The sequence below is a fragment of the Carex rostrata genome, chromosome 14, assembly GCF_964058835.1.
Source record: "Carex rostrata chromosome 14, lpCarRost1.2, whole genome shotgun sequence".
Taxonomy (NCBI): domain Eukaryota; kingdom Viridiplantae; phylum Streptophyta; class Magnoliopsida; order Poales; family Cyperaceae; genus Carex; species Carex rostrata.
In genome coordinates, this window is record NC_135931.1 from 3,297,029 (window position 1) to 3,323,705 (window position 26,677).

At 32.2% G+C, this 26,677-nt stretch overlaps 6 protein-coding genes across 6 annotated transcripts; 3 read left to right on the plus strand and 3 right to left on the minus strand.

Moving 5' to 3' along the window:
* Positions 1 to 5,415: 5,415 nt before the first annotated feature.
* On the plus strand, positions 5,416 to 5,966 carry LOC144564934 (uncharacterized). Its single transcript, XM_078314521.1, has one exon. The coding sequence runs from the start codon at positions 5,536 to 5,538 to the stop codon at positions 5,785 to 5,787; it is 252 nt and encodes an 83-aa protein (XP_078170647.1). The 5' UTR covers positions 5,416 to 5,535; the 3' UTR covers positions 5,788 to 5,966.
* An 8,447-nt stretch (positions 5,967 to 14,413) lies between these two features.
* Positions 14,414 to 14,935, plus strand: LOC144564935 (uncharacterized). The gene has a single exon (XM_078314522.1). It carries the CDS (start codon positions 14,659 to 14,661, stop codon positions 14,908 to 14,910), a length of 252 nt encoding a protein of 83 aa, XP_078170648.1. The 5' UTR covers positions 14,414 to 14,658; the 3' UTR covers positions 14,911 to 14,935.
* Positions 14,936 to 16,000: 1,065 nt separating this feature from the next.
* Positions 16,001 to 16,435, minus strand: LOC144564937 (uncharacterized). Its single transcript, XM_078314523.1, has one exon. The coding sequence runs from the start codon at positions 16,364 to 16,366 to the stop codon at positions 16,112 to 16,114; it is 255 nt and encodes an 84-aa protein (XP_078170649.1). The 5' UTR covers positions 16,367 to 16,435; the 3' UTR covers positions 16,001 to 16,111.
* A 1,696-nt stretch (positions 16,436 to 18,131) lies between these two features.
* Positions 18,132 to 18,752, plus strand: LOC144564938 (uncharacterized). The gene has a single exon (XM_078314524.1). The coding sequence runs from the start codon at positions 18,281 to 18,283 to the stop codon at positions 18,530 to 18,532; it is 252 nt and encodes an 83-aa protein (XP_078170650.1). The 5' UTR covers positions 18,132 to 18,280; the 3' UTR covers positions 18,533 to 18,752.
* Positions 18,753 to 19,475: 723 nt separating this feature from the next.
* On the minus strand, positions 19,476 to 19,929 carry LOC144564939 (uncharacterized). Its single transcript, XM_078314525.1, has one exon. It carries the CDS (start codon positions 19,838 to 19,840, stop codon positions 19,586 to 19,588), a length of 255 nt encoding a protein of 84 aa, XP_078170651.1. The 5' UTR covers positions 19,841 to 19,929; the 3' UTR covers positions 19,476 to 19,585.
* A 3,378-nt stretch (positions 19,930 to 23,307) lies between these two features.
* LOC144564940 (uncharacterized) lies at positions 23,308 to 23,771 on the minus strand. Its single transcript, XM_078314527.1, has one exon. It carries the CDS (start codon positions 23,682 to 23,684, stop codon positions 23,433 to 23,435), a length of 252 nt encoding a protein of 83 aa, XP_078170653.1. The 5' UTR covers positions 23,685 to 23,771; the 3' UTR covers positions 23,308 to 23,432.
* Between the last annotated feature and the right edge of the window lie 2,906 nt (positions 23,772 to 26,677).

Genomic DNA, 26,677 nt, shown 5'->3' on the forward strand with positions numbered 1-26,677 from the left:
CTGGTTTTGGGAATTCCATGTCCCATATACTAGGGGCTGTTTTGCTTTCTTTCTTTATCGTTTCTTTTTTATTTTCCCAGGCAAATTAATGCAATGTGGACCATATAGGAGCGTTCAATAATAGTGACATGAGATTTGTTGTTTTCAAACAGTTATATGAGGTCCGGAGTCTGGACCGTGTGAGGGAAGAGGTACTGAAGTAACTGAACTATGGATAGAGGCAGTAACAGAGTAGACAATTGTTTATTTTTAAAATTTTAAAATTGAATATGAAGTAGTATAAATATGTTGGTCTATTTATTTTTAGAAATTAAATTGTCTACTTCTATCGTTTGAAAATTTAATATATTACAATCCAATCAAATAAATTTAATTGTAAATTGCAACCGATAATCAACTAAAATTGTTGAGTGTTAATATTATCCTTGATTTATGTTTAAATCTAATTTAGAATTTGATGAGATTGATTAAAATGATTCAAATATATAAGTTAATTTTGCCTACTTATTTAGTCATCCAATAGTCCGAAACTTTTTACCCATCTTTAATTCAAATTCTGACTACACCACTGGATAGAGGTCATGGAAATCAATAATTTTATTGCATAAAAGGAAGTTAGGAGTGAGGTTTTGCTAATATGGAAAGCGTAAATTGATTCATATTGTAGTTTAATATTTTTATTTTCACAATTTAAATAATTGATCAGAATTATTTAATATAATTTTTATATAAAAATATACCTAAAGACTAAATTTTCATTATTTAATTTTTTTATATAAAATAAAATTAATATTCTGAAATAGTCTAGAATCTTTAGACAATTAATTGTCTACCTATCATAAGATAATAAAAAAAAATAAGAAAAATATTGTTTTATATAAAAATTATGTTAAACGTTTAAATATTAATTAAAAATTAACAAATAGAAATATTAATTCATAATACGGACCAATATACACTATGCATAGCACCAAATAGCCTCACTCACAAATTTAATATTGTTTTAGCATTATATAGTTCTACCGTGAAAAATGTAAAAGACATCTTTAACAACTATGTTAAGTACGCATTTTGTGTGATTTCTATTTTAAAACAAAGAAAACAAAAACAATCCTTATGAAAATTTATTTTCGAGGTAATTGCACAAACTATGTTTTAAGTTTCATTCCATTATCAATGTTATTCTTAAACTTTGAAAGTATGATTTTGTTATTTAAAGTTTTTTTAATTTGTAACCCTTTTGGAAGTATTTGTACGGTGATAGATGGGAACGTGAGACACTGGTTTTGTTTTGGGATTAGATGTGCTGCCAGTGCTGGTTTAGAAATTCAGATGTCCCAGGAGGTCGGAAGCGTATCCTCTGCGGAGCTAATTAAGCTTTTAATTTAGTTTGTTCGTTTCGAATCGGACGGATCTGATTAAATCTTGTCTGAATTGAAAAAGAAAAAAAATATATTCTCAAAATTTATAAGATCTGATTTGATCCGTTCGATCCGAAATGAACAGATCAGATTAAAAATTTTACACAGTTCCGTAAGAATTGGCTCCGCAGAGCATACGCTCCCCCAGGAGGCCAGGAACCATGGGCTGTTTGTTTGGTAGCGGTAGCAAACGTAGCTAGGCGGCCCAAACAAATTAACAAAAGCAAATAAATGAAGTTTGTAACTAATTGTAGAGTGGGTCCCACTTTATTCAATTTCTCTATTAGACTATTACATTCTTGTTCGATAAAGCATAGTTAAGCTAACGGAATATTTCTGTTTGGGATCTGCACCGTTAATCTGAATTCACACGATTAAAGTGTCTCCGTGCGTTCCATCTCAGATCAGATTTGATCCGGATTTTGATTGATCCGTTGGGATTCAAACGGAAATATTATGTTACCTCAGAGGATATGGATTCATGCACTTAGTATGCTATCGATAAGTACTCTTGCTTCTATTTGTACATTGCATGTTTTGAACCATGAAATTTGAATCAAACAATCAAAATCCAATTTAGGGACAGGGCAATTAAAGAAGAAAAAAATATTCTTAAACCTGCCAGCTCCATTGAGTCCTACCTACTCTGACATCCTCTCTCTCTAAACAAATGTCTAATACAATGTTTCAAATTTGTGGTTGAATCTGTTGGATTTATTGTCAACTTCTTTGGATTTAATGTCAACATTGAGCATATATGTAATCTAATTATGCATTGTTTACTGTCATATATGATTGTCAATTAAAATGATTAAATAAGGAAATAGACAATCAATATATTCATTAGGATGTGGTCCACAAATGTGTAGAACAATTTAGGCAAAAATCAAATTATTAATGGACTGATTATGAAATTTGCAATTAAGGAAACCAAATTTTCCGCTGCTGCACGGATTTTGATGCAGTTGCACATTTTTTAAGTTGGCATGTGGCAGAAAATTGGGTTAGGGTTAGGATTTGGCAATATGCCGACTCTACATCTCTATAAATAGGTTGGTTCCCAAAGCACAAGGATATACGAAAAGTTGCAGAATTTTCTAGCCGTCATCTAGTCAATTCTGTAGCCTTCTCTACTTCTCCCCATTAAAGAATAGAGAGGTGAGATCATTAAGGAATTGTGAATACGATCTCACAAGGGCAGTCTTGTAGCTTTGGAAGGCTTTATCCTACCACTAAGAAAGCTGTCGACGCTTCAACCTCTACATCGGCTCGAATTTTTTCTTGCCGCTGTCTTACAAGTTCATCAACCGCTTTTGAGAGAAGCTTTGCATAAATACGCTAATGGAGTCAGGTATTGCGTCTGCTCCCTAAGAATTGATGAATTTTGCATGATGGTCATTTTGGCATAGGTAGATCAATAGTGACACATTGAATTGAACTGTTTATGTGTAACAATAAAGTTCCAACAGAATCTACAATTTTGACTTCGAAATTTTTGTATTTTATTAGGTCATTACAAATTTCGCGTCATAAATATCATCATTTAATTTAAATTTTGAAATAATCAGTTTTTTAACGTATGTACTATCAAATGTTTTACAAGGTGGTCGCATCTCGCATGTTTGAAATCAGAATTGAAGATCTCCAGTGGATTTACCCCAAACTTTACTTTAAAAAAATTATTTTATATGCGAAAACTATGATTCTATAATTTTTAAAATAATAAATTATAATTGTATGATACAGTAATATATGTGAAACGTATAATCCTATATAGTTGGCTTTTCAAATATATATAAAGGAATAACTCAAGCTTTCTCTCTTCATATATTATTTTTACCAAATAATTGATTTTTTAACACAAAAATTGTCGATTCAAACATTAGATGCGATCTCTATATTAAAAAGTGTTTGAAGACTATTTTTTTTACTATTTATTAAGCCAGTTTTAAAATCGCTAATTTTAATAAACAGTGAAAAATTTATAGATCATTGAAAAAAAGAATTTTAAAACTGGCTTAATAAATAGTAAAAAAGTTTCAAAAATGTAGAATTTGACATCCAAGCACATTTTATTATAGATTGAATGTTGAACTGTTTTGATCGACTGAAAGCTTTTGAACAAACGTTTGGCATCCAAGCACATTTTTTGGAATTTTTAACTAGTCTTTTAGATTTATTGAAAATCATTGTTTTTCAGACAAATCTGGACCATAAATAAACATCGATTTTTAATAAAATTTTAAATCAGTGTGTTTCAATAAATCGTGAACCATACAAATTGTAAAAAAAATAGTAAAAAAAATCTAAAAATTGTCAAATTTGGTCTCCAAGCACAATTTAATTTGGAGATCAACTTGAACGATTCGGATCGATATTTTGAACTTTGAAATTGAAGATGTAGTTGAAAAGTAATATATACTTGTTTTACTTCGCGAAGTACTGTAGCACAACTCTATCTCTCTCTCTTTCTCTCTCTCTCTATATATATATAGATAGAGAGAGAGAGGTTGACTACTTTATTTATATAAGCATATGAGGGCATATATTTATAAATTAATTTTACCTTTTTCAAGTCCAATTATTTTATTTTTTTTACTATTTTTTTAGAACTTTTGAAAATCGTTGTTTTTCAAAAAAAATTGGACCATAAAAAATAGTGATTTTCAAAAATTCTAAAAATAAAAAAAATATAAAATTTAATCTCCAAGTATATTTTAATATAGATATTAAATTAAATGGTTTGAATCGGTTATTTGAAAATTAAAATAAATAATTTACTATTCAATGTACAAGAGAGACTATACATTACAATGCACCATATAGTCCAACTCTCTCTCTCCCTCTCCTTTTATTTGTGAAACTCTTAAGTATAATTTTCATTAATTAAAACTCTCTTCCTCTCTCTCTCTATATATCCATTTGATATTTCGTAAAGTCAGTATAATATATCACGTGTCTATTTAATATGGATAGGTTTAATAATTTTGCAGAAATTTTGAATTTCTTCGCTCCATGTCGTATAAAGATTAAAGAATTATTATCTAACACAGTCAACTTAATTACTAATTAGGCTTGCAGCAATATTCTAATTTTGATGCTGTATAGGTACTGGTAAAGACGGACTAGTATGGTACCGGTACCAATTATCAGATGTATATACCCTGAAATAGCTTCTGTCGGGTTTTCAAAAAAAATAGGCTTGCAGCAATATTTAACTTATTCCTCACTTGTTGCGTTCTTTTTACTTGACACAGGTTCAGAGCCCACGAGCCTCTTTATTAGTTTAAGATATATGTAACACTTATTTGGTAAGAGGAGGGATCGGATGACACCGTTTTTTGGTGACATCAGATGACAATGTCCATTTTCGAAGTTTTAAAGTCCAAATAGTCGATCCAAACCATTCAATATGATGAATATATTAAAATCTACTTGCAAATCAAATTTTACATTTTTTTTGAATTTTTTTATTGTTTATTAAGTATTTAACAAAATCGCTATCTTCGGACTGTTGAATTTTTGTACCCATCTGAATAAACCCAAAAAAAATTCAGAAAAATGTAAAATTTGATCTGTAAGCACATTTTAACATATTCATCAAGTTGAACGGTTTGGATCGACTGTTTAGACTTTGAAAATGAACGGTGTCATCGGATCCCTCCTCATTTGGTAATTACTTTCTAAAAATATTTTAACGGAAACTTATATTATTCATTAATTACATCCATGTTCTTATCCCCACGTCATCAATAATGACCCTTTGAAAGTGGCCCCCGCCAGACGCCAGTATAATTCTATCCCTCCAATGATGCATTCTGAATTTATGATGTGATCTTCTGTCCTCCATTTTCCCCGGAAAACAAATAAACAAAACAGCCCCTAGTTTATAGGACATGGAATTCTCAAAACCAGTGGCCAGCTTTCCTTTCCATATCACTGGACTCCTCTGTAAAGTACCTCAATTTCCCCCTTGGGTGGGTGCCCTTCTACATCTATAAATACATACTACCATTTTCTTCTTTCAATAACTACGAAACCACAACAACAAAAACTACAAAACTAAAAAGAAATCAATTAGTATAAATCAGAAGTAGCAGCAGGATTAATTCAGATGGCATCTAAAGGGAGAGTTTCATTTGTTGTAGCAGCGAGCGTCGGTGCAGTAGAAGCTCTGAAGGATCAGGCCGGACTTTGCCGGTGGAACTATGCGTTGAGATCTATACAAAGCAGAATGAAGCAAAACATGGGAGCCTTGTCTCAAGTTAGAAAGGTTTCTTCAGGTGTCGGTTTGGAAGAGAAGGCGAAGAAATCAGAGGAGTCGTTAAGGACGGTTATGTATTTAAGCTGCTGGAGTCCTAATTAAGTTAATTTCATTGAGATTTAGGATTCAAGAGGATTACGATGATGATATAGTGTATTTTTTTTTTTTTTAATTCTGAATGTGTACAGTGTGCTATGCAAATTTTGAAGTTTTGGCTCAATTTGATCTCTCTCATTTTTTTTACTTAAAATTGAAGATCTAACAATAATTTACAAAAAAAAAAAAAAAATATATATATATATATATATATATATATATATATATGGACTTGTGCACAAATATTATTTAGATGCATTTCACTAAATAGGAAATTTTGATCAAATCAATGTTGGCCAAAATTTGTGAATTAGCTAAAAAATAGGCACAAAAAAGTCTTCGGATTTTTTTTTCTGCTTGGATATTTTGAATTGTAAATATTTATTTAGATTAGGTAAAATATTTATTACTTGCCCCAATTGAAACTTCTAATCAATTTTTCTCAATACAAGTTAAAAAATTAACATAAACTCACATATATGCTCTAACAATTCTGATTTACATGCACATGCATATGATAATTAATTGTGTTAATTCAAACATTTTGGATCAAGTTCAGTTAAATTGTGATTTACATGCACATGATAATTAATTGTGTTAATTCACACACACCACTTTACAAATATAATAGAAACTCAAAAGCATGTAAATTAAATAAATTGTATCAAACATGGTTTAAAAATGTAATTAAAGGAGAATTACTGTTCTGAATCGATGAAGACCTCTAAAAGTTGGGGCTCCAACTCTCTCTCTCCCTCTGTTTATTTTTTTAAAACTCTTAACAGTAGTTGTCAAGTATAATTTTTATTGAGTGAGTCTATGGTACTATGCATATCACAGGTGGTTACCGTGCTACGGTTCTATATTCGAGTTTTCAAATTCTAACGATCGATCCAAACCGTTCATCTTGTTCTCCATATTAATATGTGTTTGGAGACCAAATTTTACATTTTTTGAAAAAAATTTACTATTTTTTTAGATATTTAGAAAATCATTTGATCTGAAAATTCTGGACCATTCAAAACAGTGATTTTCAATAAATCTAAAAAAATAGTAAAATTTTTTTAAAAAAAATGTAAAATTTGGTCTCCAAACACATATTAATATGGAGTACAAGATTAACGGTTCGGATCGACTGTTAGGATTTGAAAACTCAAATATAAAGCCGTAGCACGATAACAAATCATAAGATGCATAGTAACATAGACTCACTCATTTTTATTAATTAAAACTCTCTCTCCCTCACTCTCTATATATATCTATTTGATATTTCGTAAAGTCGTTTAGTGTTAAATATAGCATAATATATCACGTGTCAATTAAATATCGATAGGTTTAATCATTTTGCGGAAATTTCAAATTTCTTCGCTCCATGTCGGCGCATATATTTTTCGTTTTTATTTAGCGTGCCACAGTTTGTTTAAAGATTAAAGAATCATTATCTAACACATTGCAGCAATATTTAACTTATTCCTCACTTGTTGCGTTATTTTCACTTCACACATGTTCAGAGCCCACGAGCCTCTTTATTAATTCAAGATATATATATATATATATATAGAGTTAGGCTGGGGTGCTATGGATAGCATAGAGGCCTCTATGCTACGGCTCAATATTTGAGTTTTCAAAATCCAAACGGTCGATCCGAACCGTTCATCTTATTCTCCATATTAATATCTGCTTGGAGACCAAATGTTACATTTTTCTGAATTTTTTTACTATTTATTAAGCCACTTTGAAAATCGCTAATCCAACGGTTTTACTGTTTTGTGCAGCCACCGTTGGATCAACAATTTTGTAAAATACTTAATAAATAGTAAAAAAATTCAGAAAAATGTAAAATTTGGTCTCCAAGCATATATTAATATGGAGAATAAGATGAACGGTTCGGATCGACCGTTTGGATTTTGAAAACTCGAAAATTGAGCCGTAGCATAGAGGCCTCTATGCTATCCATAGCACCCCAGCCTAACTCTATATATATATATATATATATGAGGGTTGTGGCTAATTTGCTACCGGCAGCATTTCTGCCAGCGGTGCTGCTGGCCTTTTTTTTATTTTGTGATGTTCAAACAACAAATCCAAACCGTTAGATTTTTAATATATACTATAATTTGCTTGGAGACCAAATTTTACATATTTTGAAAATTTGTTACCATATTTTAAAATGGTTTGAAAACTACTGATTTCAATGCTGCAGAAATTTACTGAAATCAGCGGTTTTCCAACCAACTTAAAAAATAGTAAAAAAATTTCAAAAAATATAAAATTTGATTTCCAAGTATATTACAATATAAATTAAATATCTAACGATTTGAATTTGTTGTTTGAACATCAAAAAATAAAAAATAAAATCTGGCAGCACCTCCAGCTAAAATGTTGCTAGCAACAAATTAGCCGGATCCTATATATGAGTATATATACGTAACACATTTGATATATACTTTCTAAAAACATTCTAACAGAAACTTATATTATTCATCACATCCATGTTCTTATCCCCACGTCATCAATAAGGACATTTGAAAGTGGCCCACCGCCAGACGCCATAATTATATCCCTCTGATGATGCATTTCATGATGTGATATTGGGTAAATTTCGCTGGAGGTCACTAAACTTTGTTATTTGTCACGAATTGGTCACTCAACTTTGATTTGTCCTTTTTGAGTCACTCAACTTTGTTATTTGTCCCAATCAAGTCACTCAACATTTTCCATCCAAATTTTTAACGGAATATGCTAATTCCGTTAGTTTTTTGGATGAAATATGCTAATTCCGTTAAAATTTTGGAAGGAATGGGTATATTCCGTTAATTTTTTGGACGGAATAGGAATATTCCGTTAAAAATTTGGATGGAAAACGTTGAGTGACTTGATTGGGACAAATAACAAAGTTGAGTGACTCAAAAGGGACAAATCAAAATTGAGTGACCAATTCGTGACAAATAACAAAGTTTAGTGACCTCCAGCGAAATTTACCCTGTGATATTCTATCCTCCATTTAGGCCGGAAAACAAACAAACAAAACAGCCCCTAGTATATAGGACATGGAATTCTCAAAACCAGTGGCCAGTTTTCCTTTTCATATCACTGAACTTCTATCTGAAGTGCCCCAATTTCCCCGTTGGGTAGGTGTCCTTCTATACATCTATAAATACATGCTATTATTTTCTTCTTCCAACAACTACGAAACCACAACGAAACAATGGGTGATCCCAGTACAGCTTAAGAGGGAAAAGGCGCCCCTTAAGAGGGAAAAGGCCAATAAGCCATGGCGAAACCCTCCGCCAATCCCCCAGCCCCCATCCACCCTCCTTTCTCCGTATACACTGTCTTTTTATTCTTTTGAGCTAGTGCTTCTGTTTGGTGAATTGAATTATCGATTTCGGTATTTCTGTCTAATGGATCTGGTCACTGCTCATTGTTCTATTATCGTTCGAGCTGGTGCTTCCCTTTAACAGATTCTACTTTGCTGGTGATTCTGCTTCGTGGATCTGGTCATCGCTCTTCGCATCATTCTTTGGGGGATTTTATTCTTCAGTATCAGTGGTTTGCTTTTTCTTATCTTTCTTGCAGCTCTTCTTCCCCTCTTTGATAATGGAAGAGTGGGTGGAACGAGTGGTACCTATATATACTTGAATAAATGTTAAGTTAGAAAATAAATGTTCAGTTTTTGTGATGATAATGTATGTGTTTGTTCTGGCTATTTTTTGCATCTTCTGCTTCTCTTTTTATTTCAATGTGATTATCATGGGCTGGTTGATTTAGTTTCCAGTTTGAATTGATTCAGTGCTATCTCAGCTGATGGGTGATTCTCCTAGTCCGGTTGATTCAGTTTTCGGTCTTGTTTGAATTCAATGCCTTCTCAGCTGTGATATATATACAGAGGACACTATCGCTAGACTTCTATCACTCTCATCAAGCAATGCTAATCAATTTGTGTCCACAGGTTACACATACCCATGTGCGTTTTTTGTTTTGTTTAGCTGTGTATTTTTCATAGACACTTGTTTAATCCTATGTAACAACTACTTTATATCAATGAAACTGCATACGGGTTTTCAACAAAAATAAATAAAAATAAAAACTACGAAACCACAACAACAAAAACAACAAAAACAACAAAATTAAAAAGAAATCAACAATAACAACCAAGCCTTTAGTCCCAAATAAGTTGGAGTAAGCTAAAAATGAAACCCAATCACAATCATAAAATAAAGATAAGTAGTAATGACGTAGTAATAAAAATAATAAAATAAAAGTGAAAAGGAAAGTAATAGTGATAGTGATAAAACTAATACTAATATTAACTATATTCTACCTAAACCATCAATTGTAATAATCAAAGTTCTAAATTTACATTCTTGACTTCAAATTTCTACTCCTATAACCTAAGATCTATAATATTATTCTTAAATAATTCCTAACTACTAGATAAAATTAAAAAGAAATCAATTAGCATAAATCAGAAGTAGCAGGATTCAAATGGCACCTACAGGGAGAGTATCTCTGATTGTAACAGCGAGCGTTGGTGCAGTGGAAGCTCTGAAGGATCAGGCCAGGCTTTGTCAGTGGAACTATGGAATGAAGCAAAACATGGGAGCCTTGTCTCAAGTTAGAAAGATTTATTCAGGTGTCGGATTGGAAGAGAAGGCCAAGAGATCAAACGAGTTGCTCAAAACGATTATGTATTTGAGCTGCTGGGGTCCTAATTAAGTTTATTTCATTGAGATTTAGGATTTAGTGTATTTTTTTTTCGTTCTGAATGTGTACAGTGGGCTGTGCAAATTTTGAAGTTTTGGCTCAATTTGATCTCTCTCATTTTTTTTTACTTAAAATTGAAGATCTAACAATAATTTATAAAAAAAGAAGAAGATATTATTGGATGCATTTCACTAAATAGGAAATTTTGATCAAATCAATGTTGGCCAAAATTTGTGAATTAGCTAAAACATAGGCACAAAAAAGTGTTCGGATTTTTTTTTCTTCTTGGATATTTTCAATTGTAAATATTTATTTAGATGTGGTAAAATATTTATTACTTATCCCAATTGAAACTTCTAATCAATTTGTCTCAATACAAGTATAAAAAATTAACAGAAACTCACACATATGCTCTAACAATTCTGATTTAGATAATTAATTGTGTTAATTCAAACATTATTGATCAAATTCAGTTAAATGCTTACGTCTGGAGAATATATACATATAGTTGGGCTATGATGAGTTGCGAAGTAAAAGTCTTATTTTACTTCACACTCATATTTTGTACTTTTAAAATTTTGAAAAATTGATCTGAGCCGCTCAACATAATCTACATATTGAAATGTGTTAGGAGATCAAATTTTACATTTTTTAAAAATATATTACTATTTGTTTAGAATTTTGTTTAAATTACTTTTTTTATGGTCCATGATCCATCCAAAAATAGCAATTTTCAACCCATCTAAAAAAATAATAAAAAATCTAAAAAAATTGTAAAATTTGTTCTCTAATCACATTTCTAAATGAACATCATATTTAACGGTTTGAAATTGTTGTTTAGACTTTGAAAACGAAAATATAAGCATGAAATAAAACAAGAACATATCACATCACATCACTTTACAAATATAATAGCAGCTCGAAAGCATGTAAATTATATAAATTGTATCAAACATGGTTTAAAAATGTAATTAAAGGATATTTACTGTTCGTTAAAAATGTAATTTTTTTTTCTTAATTTTTCTCTGGAGATGGTGGTATTTAAAGTTTAAACCTTTTGCTTCAAACATTCATTCCTTTGCGGTCTTCCTCTGACCGATGTGACGAATTATTGCTTAAACAAATATACCGAGGTATAATATATGAGTAGAATTAGTGTGTTCTTAAGCTCGTTACTTTTTTTTTAGCTTCATTTCAAAATATATCAGAATGATCTCACATGATAAATTTAATCGTTAAAACCGATCTATTTCATGAGTGATTCGTTTACATTTCAAAATTATCAATTTTCAATGTAACTTATATTAAGTCAAGGGGTGAAAAAAAAAGTTTATAAATTAATTTTAATACCTTTATTTTTCATTATTATTTTACCCTTCAACTTGTATTATATTAATTCAAAAACTTATAAATTTCACATTTGAAGTTATCACTCGTAAAGTAGATCGATTTTATTGTCTGAAGTTAAACCCATCGAAGAACTTAATGAGTTTAAGACCAACATAGTTACTGAACATTTTGTCTCACTTGTGTTTTAGAAATAAGAAAACAAAACAACCCTTTTTAACAATTATTTTTGATTAAATTGCACAGATGATGTTGAAGTATCATTCAATTATCATTTTTATTCTTAAATTTTGAAAGTGTGATATTTTTTTTTAATTTAAGGTGCTTAATTTGTTGATCCTTTTTGGAAGTATTTGTACTATGGGTGCAAACAGATCGGATAATCTGACTATATTCGGATCCATATTCAAAATTTTGATACGGATATCTGATATCTGAATATCCATGCAAATACAGATACGGATCTGATTTTAAATTTTAATTATATGTATCTTAATAGCAAATATATATAATATAATTTAATATATATTATAAACATATTTATATTTATGTATATATCTATAAATATTTAATATTCAATCCGTATCTAAAAAAATAAAAACTGATATAGTTTTTACCACTGTTCGATCCGTTTGCACCCCTAGTTTGTACAGTAGTATGATCGGAAAGTGGGAAACAAATCTGCTGTGATTCTTGAGAATCACAGCAGCTGCTTTTTCAAATCTGTCCATTCATTTGTTTTGAGATTTGTGTATATAAAATAACAGATTTTGGTCCTGTGATTCTCTTGAGAATCACAGCAAATTTATTTCCAGGAAAGTGAGAGTCTGGTTTTGGGAATTGAGGTGCTGCTATTGCCCCCGATAACGGCCACTGGGGGCTGTTTGTTTTGTAGCGCTTCAACAAAAGAAAATAAATGAGTTTGTAATAGTAGCGCCACTCCGTCTCCGCTACCAGTCTACCACAGAAACTTAGGGCCTGTTCGGCCGACAAATGGGAATGGACACGGGCACGGGAATTGAACTGAAAAACACTGTTTCCGTGGGAAAAAAAAAATTCAACTGAATTTTTTTTTCCCACGTAAACAGTGATTCGGCCGAACACGCCCTAAAAGAGAAATTTGGATATATACCCATCACAACTTCTTTGAATAGATATTTATCCATCCAAAATTAAAAATTAGATATTTACCCATCTAAACATAACCTATTTATTAATATACCCATTTTCAACTTTTTCCACTAAAAAATATATATAAATATTAATAAAACACTTAAAGACAATTTTACCCCTAATAGATTCTTTCCTAAACTTCTTGCGTGATTGATTTTGCGTGACCTTAATTTCTTTTTTTTTTAGTAAAATAAGGGTCAAGTCCCTATTGTATTCATTGATACCTGTTACAAAAGTCTTGTAACTGAATAAAATACAAAGCGTTCCAGCTCAAAAGATTTGAGCTGTGTTTTTTTTGTAAAGTTAAATAAGTGAAACGTAAAATCTGGAAAACAAAAGTTTAAATTGCTAGAAAACCTAAAGTTATCAGAAGGAATAAAATGAAAATATTGCCAAAGCAATCTATAGTTAAGAGTATTGATCTTCTAGAAAGTAGCTTGCCTCTCCTTAGTGTTGACCCTGTCAGGGAGGGTGGTACCGGGTCAATGTACCAGGTACCGTACCAGTATGTGTTTCTTCCTCTTGTACTATCTTGTTAACTGTATGGTGATCCGTCCCAACTCCATGCGATGCACCCCGCACCTTTTGTTCATAAAATTTCCAGTGCCAAGTCACTTCCTCCATCAGGTCTGCTACTGTTTTGCACGAATCCAAGAAGCTTCTGGCAGAGCGTGACCTTTCTTCTTCTCCAAGATTTTGCGTGACCATTTTCAATTGTTCTTTTCAGATCTACTTCTGGTGTTGTTTTCCCTGTTATGATGTAAAACGTTGTTCTTTTTTATTGTCAAAGTGAAACCACATGGGTGCTGTTAAATTGATGCATGATATGGTATTTATGTGGTTATATTTGATGAAGATGATGGATTATCAGATGCTGAAAATCAAGATCATAATAAATCAAAACATTTTGGTGGACATCACCAATTAAATAGTTCTTGTTCTTGGTGAGGAGCTATAGGGGGACAGGGCTGGCGTGGGGTGAAGAAATGTCACGTTGGAAATTAAAAAAGAAAAGAATATAGGAAAGGAATGATAGATGTAAAATGGTCTCTAAAATATTTTATTAATATTAATTTATATTTTTTAGTGAAAAAGTGAAAAATGGGTATATTAATAAGTAAAATATGTTTAGATGAGAAAATATCTCATTTTCAATTTTGAATGGATAAATATCTAATTAAAGAAGTTGTGATGGGTTCATTACATCTTGTTCTTATCCACACGTCATTGCGTGACCGACGTGTCCGGTGCCTATTCGGGGTAATGTAGGTTAGTATTATGTGTGCTTTGAGATTCGTGCAGAGCGTATTTAAACGGTTGGGATCTTTCATAAAGTCACGCAAAGTTTGAGATATCTCAGAGGATACGAATTTCATACGTGACGATATGATATGATGCTCGGTCCTCCATTTTTGTAGGAAAATAAACAAATAAAACAGCCCCTAGTTTCAAGGACATGGAATTCTCAATACCAGCGTCTACTTCTCTTCCCATCACTTGATCTCAGTGATTGTGAAGTGCAGCACAAACACCTCCAATCTCTATAAATACAAGTCATCCTTCTTCCGCTCAAACCACAAACCTACCTCCGATCGAAATTAACAATCAATCAACTGTCAAAAATCAGAGAAAGTAGCAGGATTAATTCAGATGGCACCTACAGGGAGAGTTTCATTCGTTGTAGCAGCGAGCGTTGGTGCAGTGGAAGCTCTGAAGGATCAGGCCGGACTTTGCCGGTGGAACTATGCGTTGAGATCTATGCAAAGCAGAATGAAGCAAAACATGGGAGCCTTGCCTCAAGTTAGAAAGGTTTCTTCAGGAGTCAATTTGAATGAGAAAGCGAAGAGATCAGAGGAGTCGCTCAGAACGGTTATGTATTTGAGCTGCTGGGGTCCTAATTAAGTTTATTCATTGAGATTTAGGATTCAAGAGGATTACGAAGATGATATAGTGTGTTTTTTTTTTTTGTAAATTCTGAATGTGTACAGTGCTGTGCAAATTTTGAAGTTTTGGCTCAATTTAATCTTTCTCATTTTTTTTTTACTTAAAATTTATGATCTAACAATAAATTACACAAAAAAAAAAGACATGGACTTGTGCACAAATATTATTTAGATGCATTTCACTAAATAGGAAATTTTGATCAAATCAATGTATGCATAAATTTGTGAATTAGCCAAAAAAATAAGTACAAAAAAGTGGTCGGATTTTTTTTTCTGCTTGGATATTTTCAATTGTAAATATTTATTTAGATTTGATACAATATTTATTACTTATCCCAATTGGAACTTCTAATCAATTTGTCTCAATACAAGTATTAAAAATTAACATAAACTCACATATATGCTCTAACAATTCTGATTAATTAACATGCACATGATAATTAATTGTGTTAATTCACACACCCCACTTTACAAATATAATTAATAGAAGCTCGAAAGGATGTAAATTATATAAATTGCATCAACCATGGTTTAAAAATGTAATTAAAGGAGATTTACTGTTTGTTAAAAATGTATTTGAACAGTTACCTTCAATTCTTGTTTTTTCAGAACAGTTATTGTTTTTTCAGATCCAACTGTTGATTTATTTCGAGTCGAGATGCGTACACAGAATAGTTGTTTAGAGATGCATGCACATAAAAAGTTAAACGCCTGAATTTGAGGAATTTCATAATTACTTCTCAAAATTCAGATCGCAGGAAATTTATTTCCGATATTTATAGTTTAAACCTTGTTGGCTTCCAGCATTCGTTCCTTTGCGGTCTTCCTCTGACCGATGTGACGATTCATCACCAGCTATTTAAATCAATACTAGATTCGCTGATATCTGCACTTGATTAATTGCTAAATTAAAACATCTATTAAATTTGTTTGTTGATATATATTGACTCATATCATTGCAACATCATGTTCTGTTGTATTTTGCATTGCTGATACTTATTATTTTCATTAGGTGGAATTTAGAAAAAGAAAAACTGATATCCATAAAATGGAACCAAAATCTGAGCTTAAATAATTATTGCATAAATGTACAATTACAAAGTTAATGAAACTATAGTTCCATCTCTACTTTCTTCCTAATTCTAATCAAATAAACTCAATTAGGAATTAGGACCCCAGCAGCTCAAATACATAACTGTCCTTAATGACTCCTCTGATTTCTTCGCCTTCTCTTTCAAACCGATTTCTGAAGAAACCTTTCTGACTTGAGACAAGGCTCCCATGTTTTGCTTCACTCTGCTTTGTATAGATCTCAACGCATAGTTCCACCGGCAAAGCCCGGCCTGATCCTTCAAAGCTTCTACTGCACTGATGCTCGCTGCTACAACGAATGAAACTCTCCCTTTAGATGCCATTTGAGTCCCGATTATCTCTGATTTTCGTGCAATTGATTTCTAGTTTTGTTGAGGATTGGTTGTTTTTTGAAGAAGAAAGTCTGATGTGCATTTATAGAGAAGGGAGGGGAATGAAACTGGACACTGGTTTTGGGAATTCCATGTCCATGTCCCATATACTAGGGGCTGTTTTGCTTTCTTTTCTTTTTCGTTTCTTTTTTATCTTCCCTGGCAAATTAATGCAATGTGGACCACATCGGACCGTTCAAGAATAGTGACATGAGATTTGTCGTTTTCCAAAAGTGATATGAGATCCGGAGTCTGGACTAGGGGTGGCAACGAATCGAACCGAACTGAATTTATCATAGGTTTGAGTTTGGTTTGAATTAATTTCAAACTGAATCTGGTTTGATTTATTTTGAACCAAACCCATTTCGAATCGAAGTAATTGCGAACTATACATTTTTTGAATAAGTGTTTTTAAGGTGAAAAATTGTGAAATTAGTGTTTTTAAATTAAAAAATTGTTCATGAAAAAATACATCAGAGACGGCTTTCCTGGTATGAACTATGAGAGACGACCGAAGAGAGAGGAGAGACAGTCATCTAGGCCGGAGAGAGGAGTGACAGCCGGAGAGACAGCCAGTCGCCGAGAGCATCGGCTAGATTTTAGAGCTAGAGGGAGAGTGAGTTAGGGAGAGGTGGAGAGAGAACTAGGTTATTGAGATTTGAGAGTGAGGGAGTGTCGGCTAAATTAAATTATAACTCTCTATCTTGAATTTTAATTTCATCAGGTAAATGGACGGCCGATGTTATTATGAGATTCGAACTATAAAAGTAACCGAACCCATTTCGATCGAACCAGGCTAGGTTTGAGTTTGGTTTGAATTAATTTCGAACCAAACCTGATTTGGTTCGTTTCAATTCGAACCCATTTCGAATCGAATTAAACTCGAATCAAACCCGAATCGAATCATGAACTACGAATTTTTTTGCCAGCCCTAGTCTGGACAATGTGAGGAAAAGATGTAATGAACTATGGATGGAGGCAGTGACGGAGCTAGCGTTATGCAAACGGTTTGATTCGGTCCGGTTCAAAATCTCCCGATCCGGTCCAAAACCTCCAGCAATATTTAAGTTGTACAAGGATTGATTTTCTCCACAGCAAACTTAATTATATTAGGCTGGCAGCAATATTTTAGTTATTCCTCACTTGTTGCGTTCTTGTTACTTGTCACGAGTTCAGGGCCCACTAGCCTCATTATTAATTACTTTATAAGAAAATTGTAAGGGAAATTTATATTATCCATTAATCATTACATCCATGTTCTTATCCCCACGTCATAATTAAGGACCCGGTTTAATGACTGTCAGCAAAATTTACACTTAAGGACCTTTGAAAGGAGTCTGTGTCACCCCAAGTACTGGAGGTACAATTTAAAGAAACGAACGGTCTAGATTAATTTCATCTAATATCAACTCAATCCGGTTCCATTTTAACTGTAGGGGTTCTGTTTTGAGGTTTGTGCCAAGTTAAAATAACGGTCCAGATCTTTCACTTGCACCTCAGGTAGCTATGGTGATACGGATTCCTTTGAAAGTGGCATACCGCCAGACGCCAGTATAATGCTATCCCTTTGATGATGTGATGTTATGTCCTCCATTTAGGCCGGAAAACAAACAAACAAAACAGGCCCTAGTATACAGGACATGGAATTCTCAAAACCATTGGCCAGTTTTCCTTTTCATATCTCTGAACTCCTCTGTGAAGTACCTCAATTTCTCCGTTGGGTGGGTGCCCTTCTACATCTATAAATACACACTATCCTTTTCCTCTTCCAACAACTACGAAACCACAACAACAAAAACTACGAAACCACAACAAAACTAAAAAAGAAATCAATTAGCATAAATCAGAAGAAGTAGCAGGATTCAGATGGCACCTACAGGGAGAGTATCTCTGATTGTAGCAGCGAGCGTCGGTGCAGTGGAAGCTCTAAAGGATCAGGCCGGGCTTTGCCGGTGGAACTATGCGTTGAGATCTATGCAAAACAGAATGAATCTAAACATGGGAGCCTTGTCTCAAGTTAGAAAGGTTTCTTCAGGTGTCGGTTTGGAAGAGAAGGCGAAGAAATCAGAGGAGTCGCTCAGAACGGTTATGTATTTGAGCTGCTGGGGTCCTAATTAAGTTCATTTCATTGAGATTTAGGATTCAGTGTATTTTTTTTTTTTTTTCTGAATGTGTACAGTGTGCTGTGCAAAATTTGAAGTTTTGGCTCAATTTGATGTCTCTCATTTTTTTTTTTACTTAAAATTGAAGATCTAACAATAATTTACACACAAAAAAATGATATGGACTTGTGCACAAATATTATTTAGATGCATTTCACTATATAGAAATTTTGATCAAATCAATGTTGGCCAAAATTTGTGAATTAGCTAAAAATTAGGCACAAAAAAGTGTTTGGACTTTTTTTTCTGCTTGGATATTTTCAATTGTAAATATTTATTTAGATTAGGTAAAAAAATTATTACTTATCCCAGTTGAAACTTCTAATCAATTTGTCTCAATACAAAAAATTAACAGAAACTCATCACATGTATGCTCTTAACAATTCTGATTTACATGTACATGATAATTAATTGTGTTAATTCAAACATTCTGGATCAAGTTCAGTTAAATTCTGATTACATGCACATCATAATTAATTGTGTTAATTCACACACACCACTTTACAAATATAATAGCAGCTCGAAAGCATGTAAATTATATAAAAAAAAAACTTGATCCAGAATTGTTGATATTGACTGTTATGCTTGTTATTCTATTTAACTTGGGTTTTATATGCACTATATGATATAAATTTTGTTCTGATCTATCCGGAAGCAGAATTCTGCTTGATTGATTATAACAATTATCACATCTGATTCTTAATTATACTTGCATAGGCATGAGCCATCGCATGTTACAAGCAAATTACTTTGAAACAATTTTTATTAAGGATTACTTTAAATGTTTGACTCACATTTTACTTGTATCACTGCAACATGTTCTTTTGTATTTTGCATTGCTGATACTTATTATTTTCATTAGGTGGAGATTAGAAAAAGAAAAATTGATATCGGTGAAATGGAACCAAAATCTGAGCTTAAATAATTATGGCATAAATGTACAGTACAAAGTTAATGAAACTATACTTCCATCTCTACTTTCTTCCTAATTCTAATCAAATAAACTCAATTAGGAATTAGGACCCCAGGAGCTCAAATACATAACTGTCCTTAATGACTCCTCTGATTTCTTCGCCTTCTCTTTCAAACCGATTTCTGAAGAAACCTTTCTGACTTGAGACAAGGCTCCCATGTTTTGCTTCACTCTGCTTTGTATAGATCTCAACGCATAGTTCCACCGGCAAAGCCCGGCCTGATCCTTCAAAGCTTCTACTGCACTGATGCTCGCTGCTACAACGAATGAAACTCTCCCTTTAGATGCCATCTGAATTATCCTGCTACTTTCTCTTATTTTCGTGTAATTGATTTCTAGTTTTGTTGAGGTTTGGTAGTTGTTTGAAGAAGAAAGAGTACGTGTGATGTGGATTTATAAAGATGGGATGGATGGATGGATTGATTGAAAAAGAAAAGTGGACACTGGTATTGGAAATTCCATGTCCTTATCCCATATACTAGGGGCTGTTTTGCTTTTTTCTTTTTCTTTTTATCTTCTTTTTTATTTTCACAGGCAAGTGGCCGCCTTGTGACATGAGATTTGTTGTTTCGGAAGTTGAAGTCTGGACAGTGCTAAGGAAAGAGTTACTAGAGTTCACGGCAATCAACAATTTTATTGCAAAGTTGGTTCAATTTTTTTTTTGGAAGTATTTGTACTATGGGTGCAAACCAATCGGATAAAATCCGACTGTATTTGGATCCGTATTCAAAAATTTAATATGGATATCTGATATCCGAATATCTATGCGGATACAGATACGGATGTAATTTTGAATTTTAATTATTTGTATCTAAATTATAGATATATCATATAGTTTAATATATATTATAAAAAAAATAATATATTTATGAGTTTTGTACCACATTAATTTTGTACAGTAGCATGATGGGAAAGTGAGACTCTGGTTTTGGGAATTTGAGGTGCTGCCAGTGCCGGTTTCAGAAATTCAGTGCCCCCTGATACCGGCCACTGGCCACTGGAGGCTGTTTGTTTTGTAGCGCTACGCCGAGTAGGTGGCCCCAACAAATCAACAAAAGAAAATAAATGAGTTTGTAATAGTAGCTATACGCCGCTACCAGTCTATTCATCACATCTTGTTCTTATACACACGTCATTAGAAAGGACCATTAAAAATTGCACACCAATCGCTTTGAAACATGTGATGCTCTCCATTTTTGTTGGAAAATAAACGAATAAAACAGCCCCTAGTTTCTAGGACATGGAATTCTCAATACCAGCGTCTACTTTTCCACCCATCACTTCATCTCTGTGAACTGTGATTGTGAAGTGCAGCACAAACACTTACAATCTCTATAAATACAATAATTTTAAAATATATATATGACATGTGCATAGATAATTCACTAAAGAGTTAGGCTAATATGACATTGGTGTTATTTCAAACTAAATAACACCACATCATAAACCGTTAGATCTGCTTTAATATTCGTACAAAATAAAGTGCTTGAACAGTAAAAGCAGATTGTACGAATATTAAAGCAGATCTAACGGTTTAGAATGTGGTGTTATTTAGTTTGAAATAACACCAATGTCATATTAACCTAACTCTTCACTAAATAGGAAATTTTGATCAAATCAATGTTGGCCAAAATTTGTGAATTAGCTAAAAAAATAGGCACAAAAAAGTGTTCGGATTTTTTTTTCTGCTTGGATATTTTCAATTGTAAATATTTATTTAGATGAGGTAAAATATTTATTACTTATCCCATTGGAACTTCTAATCAATTTGTCTCAATACAAGTATAAAAAATTAACAGAAACTCACATATATGCTCTAACAATTCTGATTTAGATAATTAATTGTGTTAATTCAAACATTCTTGATCAAATTCAGTTAAATGCTTACCTCTGGAGAATATATACATATAGTTTTGTGAAATAAGAATCTTGTTTTACTTCGCTATCATTTTAAAAATTCAAAAGATTGATCTAAGCCGCTCAACATGATCTACATATTGAAATGTGTTAGGAGATAAAATTTTATATTTTTGGAAAATATATTACTATTTGTTGTGAATTTTGTTTAAATTACCGTTTTTAATGGTCTATAATCCATTCAAAAATAATAATTTTCTACCCATCTAAAAAAATAATAAAATTTAATCTCTAAACACATTTATATATGGGAATCATATTTAGCGGTTCGAATTCGTTGTTTAGACTTTAAAAATAGAAATATAAACGTGAAGTAAAACAAAAATATATAAATACACACACAAACACACACCACTTTACAAATATAATAGCAGCTCGAAAGCGTGTAAATTATATAAATTGTATCAATTCACCATGGTTTAAAAATGTAATTAAAGGAGATTTATTGTTTGTTAAAAATGTATTTCCTTTTTCTTTTCTTAATTTTTCTCTAGAGATGGTGGTATTTAAAGTTTAGAGAATGACTAACAGCACTCCCATTCAATCTCCTATCTGTCCGCCGCGCTAAAAGACAAAAAAAAAGTGCAACAAGGAACCACTAACTGACGCGAACGTAGTAACTACCGCCAATGAGCAGGGTTAACACGATTTTATTCATCGTCAAAACGTATAGTATTCATACCTATGAATTTAAAGTATTCATACTTATTATCTATAATATTTGTCATGTGTAAACATAAACTGGAGGAGACCATTAATATTGGGGACCAGTAACGGCCAGGGGACCGCTGACAACGTCTGACAACCTGAATTGGGGATCGCAACCATCTGAAAGCGACATTTGTCAATATTAGAGACTACTACAGCGAATCTATATATTTATATCTAACTAATTAAGTATTCATTATTGCCAACATGAAGTATTCATATATATAAGTATTTATATCCAACAACCTAATATTACAGGAAGTATTCACACCTGACACTAACAATATTCATACTAAAGATTACGAAGTATTCATACATGTACGAAATAATTTATACAATTCAAAATCAGACACATCTTTCAAAATACCTATTTAATTCACTTAAAAAGTAATTTTTTTTATAGTAAGTATATTGTGTTCATTTCTAACTAATGAAGTATTTATATCTAACTAATGAAGTATTTATAACTAATTAATGTAATGCATATCTAACTAGTGATCATTCATATTTAACTAATGAAGTATTCATATGTTGCACTCTGACAACCTTCTCTGGACTAGCATGGACCCCCTCCGATTGTGCACCACGCTCTCCCTGTTAGATCTCGGCAGTGCACCACGCTCTCCTTGTCGGATCTCGACGGTGCACCACGCCGAGAAAGAGAAGAAGCGGAGGCTGTGAAGGCTGTGAAGGCTGTGAAGAGGCGGAGGCCGTAAAGAGCACGAATTTCAGTTTTTTGCTACCAAGAGAGAGGAGTCAAAACAGTTAGAAAGAATAACTAGAATAGAAAGATAGTTACCATAAGTAGTTAAGGCCTTAAGGAGCAGGGGCTGTTAGGGAACTAGAACGGAGGATGAAATCATTGCTCTAAAGTTTAAACCTTTTTGGCTTCCAGCATTCGTTCCTTTGCGGTCTTCCTCTGACCAATGTGACGATTCATCACCAGCTATTTAAATCAATACTAGATTCACTGATATCTTCACTTGATTAATTGCTAAATTAAAACATCTATGAAATTTGTTTGTTGATATTGACTGATATCATTGCAACATGTTCTGTTGTATTTTGCATTGCTGATACTTGTTATTTTCATTAGGTGGAATTTAGAAAAAGAAAAACTGATATCCATAAAATGGAACCAAAATCTGAGCTTAAATAATTATTGCATAAATGTACAATTACAAAGTTAATGAAACTATACTTCCAAGTTCCATCTCTACTTTCTTCCTAATTCTAATCAAATAAACTCAATTAGGAATTAATTAGGACCCCAGCAGCTCAAATACATAACTGTCCTTAATGACTCCTCTGATTTTTTAGCCTTCTCTTCCAAGCCGACACCTGAAGAAACCTTTCTAACTTGAGACAAGGCTCCCATGTTTTGTTTCACTCTGCTTTGTATAGATCTCAAGGCATAGTTCCACCGGCAAAGCCCGGCCTGATCCTTCAAAGCTTCTACTGCACTGATGCTCGTTGCTACAACGAATGAAACTCTCCCTTTGGATGCCATCTGAATTATCCTGCTACTTTTTCTTATTTTCGTGTAATTGATTTCTAGTTTTGTTGAGGTTTGGTAGTTGTTTGAAGAAGAAAGAGAAAGTGTGATGTGGATTTATAAAGATGGGATGGATGGATGGATGGATTGAAAAAGAAAGCTGGACACTGGTATTGGAAATTCCATGTCCTTATCCCATATACTAGGGGCTGTTTTGCTTTCTTTTCTTTTTATCTTTTTTTATTTTCTCAGGCAAGTGGTCCACCTTGTGACATGAGATTTGTTGTTTCGGAAGTTAAGGTCTGGACAGTGTTAAGGAAAGAGTTACTAGAGGTCACGGCAATCAACAAGTTTATTGCAAAGTTGATTCAATTTTTTTTTTATTAAATAGTGAGAAAAAATGGACCGTGAATAGGGAAAATATATTTAAAAAAAAAAAAAGAAATTGACAAGCGAATAAGGAAGGTATTATTGCTTAAACAAAACAAATTTACGAAGAAGGCATAATATATGAGCATAATTAGGGTGTTCTCGCTACATTTTTGTGAATTTAATTTCAAAATATATCGGACTGATCTCAAATGACAAATTCAACTGTTAAAACAGATTTATTTCATGAGTCATTTGTTTACATTTCAAAATTATTAATTTTCAATGTAATTTATTATGAAATCAAGAGGTCAAAAAAAAGTTTATAAATTAATTTTAATACTTCTATTTTTCATTATATTTTAGTATTTTACCCTTCAATTTGTATTAAATTAATTCAAAAATTTATAAATTTCACATGCGAACGTATCACTCGTGAAATAGATTGGTTTTGCGGTTTGAAGTTAAACTCATCAAAGGACTTAATATCTTAAGAACATCCTAGTTCTACACAACATTTTGTGTCACTTATTATTTAGAAATAAGAAAACAAAAATAACCTTTTTTAAAAATTATTTTTGATTAAATTGCACACATGATGTTTAAGTATCAATCAATTATAATTTTTATTCTTAAATTTTGAAAGCATGATTTTTTTATTTATTTAAGGTGCTTAATTTGTTAACCTTTTTTTGGAAGTATTTGTACTATGGGAGCAAACATATCAGATAATAGCCAATCGTATTCGGATCCGTATTCAAAATTTTGATACGGATATCCGATATCTGAATATCCACGCAGATATGAATACGAATGTGGTTTTCAATTTTAATTATTTGTATTCAAATAGTAAATATATGCCATATGGTTTAATATATATTATTAAAATATTTATGTATACGTCTAAGAATATCCATATCTATCTGATCTGTATCCGCATCTGCAAAATAAAAACTTTTACCACTATCTGATCCATTTGCACTCCTAATTTGTACAAGAGGAAGGTTCAAATGCCTCCATTTTTTATGCCTCCACCATTTCTTCATTTTTAAAAACTTTAATAATTCAAAAGCTTATAAAAATTATGATATTTCAATTTTATTTTGATATTTCAATTTTATTTTGATTGTCATCAAGAGCTTATAAAAAATACACTAATTTGGATGATTTCTAGACGTTGATTTTTGAACTTACTGATTCACATAAAAACAAAATTGAAATGTGATAATTTTTTATGATAACATAAAGAAAATAACATATATCAAATCTAACAGTTTTATTTTAAAATTTAAGTTTTAAATTTTGAGTTATTAAAATTTAAAAAAAATAAAATCATAATAAAAATACAAAAAATGAAGGCACTTGAACCCTCCTATCTGTACTATAGTACGATGGAAAAGTGAGAGAGTGGTTTTGGGAATTGAGGTGTTGCCAGTGATACCGGTTTTAGAAATTCAGTGCCCCTGATACCGGCCACTAGGGGCTGTTTGTTTTGTTACTTTTGTAGCGCTACGCCGAGTAGGTGGCCCCAACAAATCAACAAAAGAAAATAAAAAAAAAATTTATAAAGTCTAAATAATTAAGTCAAATTTAGGAAATCAATATAATTTTTTTTTTTTTGAAAAACCATAAGGACCGAACGGTCCATTCAGTCTCTAAAATTGCATTTTTCTCGGACCGAATGGGCCATTCGGTCTCACCTTTTTTTTCAGCTTTCTACTGCTTCACAACTGCGGCCACAGAAGATCCTATCAATCCCATCAATGGCATTTTTTTCTCGCGTTAGGTCTCCCATATTTTTTTTTACAGTTATCAGTTCTTCTGTTACAATTTCTATACTCTCTTTTGTGTGGTACAGGTTTATAGTAATTTAAATCTTGAAATATACATTAGAAATACTATCAAAAAGAAAGGAAACTAATTTAAAATTTTAAGTTGATGTGGGTTGCTGTAGTCAGAATTTTTTATTTTTATAAATGTATAATTTCTTTTTGTGAGGAATCAGAAAGATAGAAAAGGAAATGTATAATTATTTTTAGAAATGCATAATGTATAATTTATCCTCCCGACAAAATATTTAATATATTTGTACAAAAAAAAAATTTCTGAAAAGTAAAGGAAAATAATTGCTCACAACATCGACCACACGAGAAATGCATAATGTATAATTTTCCCAGTTACACCATCGGCCACACGAGAAATTGAAAAAACTGAAAAAAAAAGGTGAGACTGAATGACCCATTTAGTCTGGGAAAAAAGCAATTTTAAAGACCGAATGGGCCGTTCGATCCTTATGGTCTTTCAAAAAAAAAAAAGGAATCATATTGGTTCCCTAAATTTAATTTTATTATTTATGATTTATAAAAAAAATCAAAAATAAATGAGTTTGTACTTTGTACTAGTCAGTGTTTTAAAATGCGGCCGCATGGGCCGCATATGCGTATGCGGTAGGCAGCCGTGCTCAGAACACCCATGCGGTTTTTCCATGCGGTTTTGACCATGCGGCCGCATATGCGGTCCGAATATGCGGTCATGCGGAATAAAAAAGTGCATATGCGAATTAAAAATGCGGCCATGCGGTCCGAATATGCGGCCATGCAGTCCTTGCATGCGGTTTTGATAATTTGATTGTATTTTAA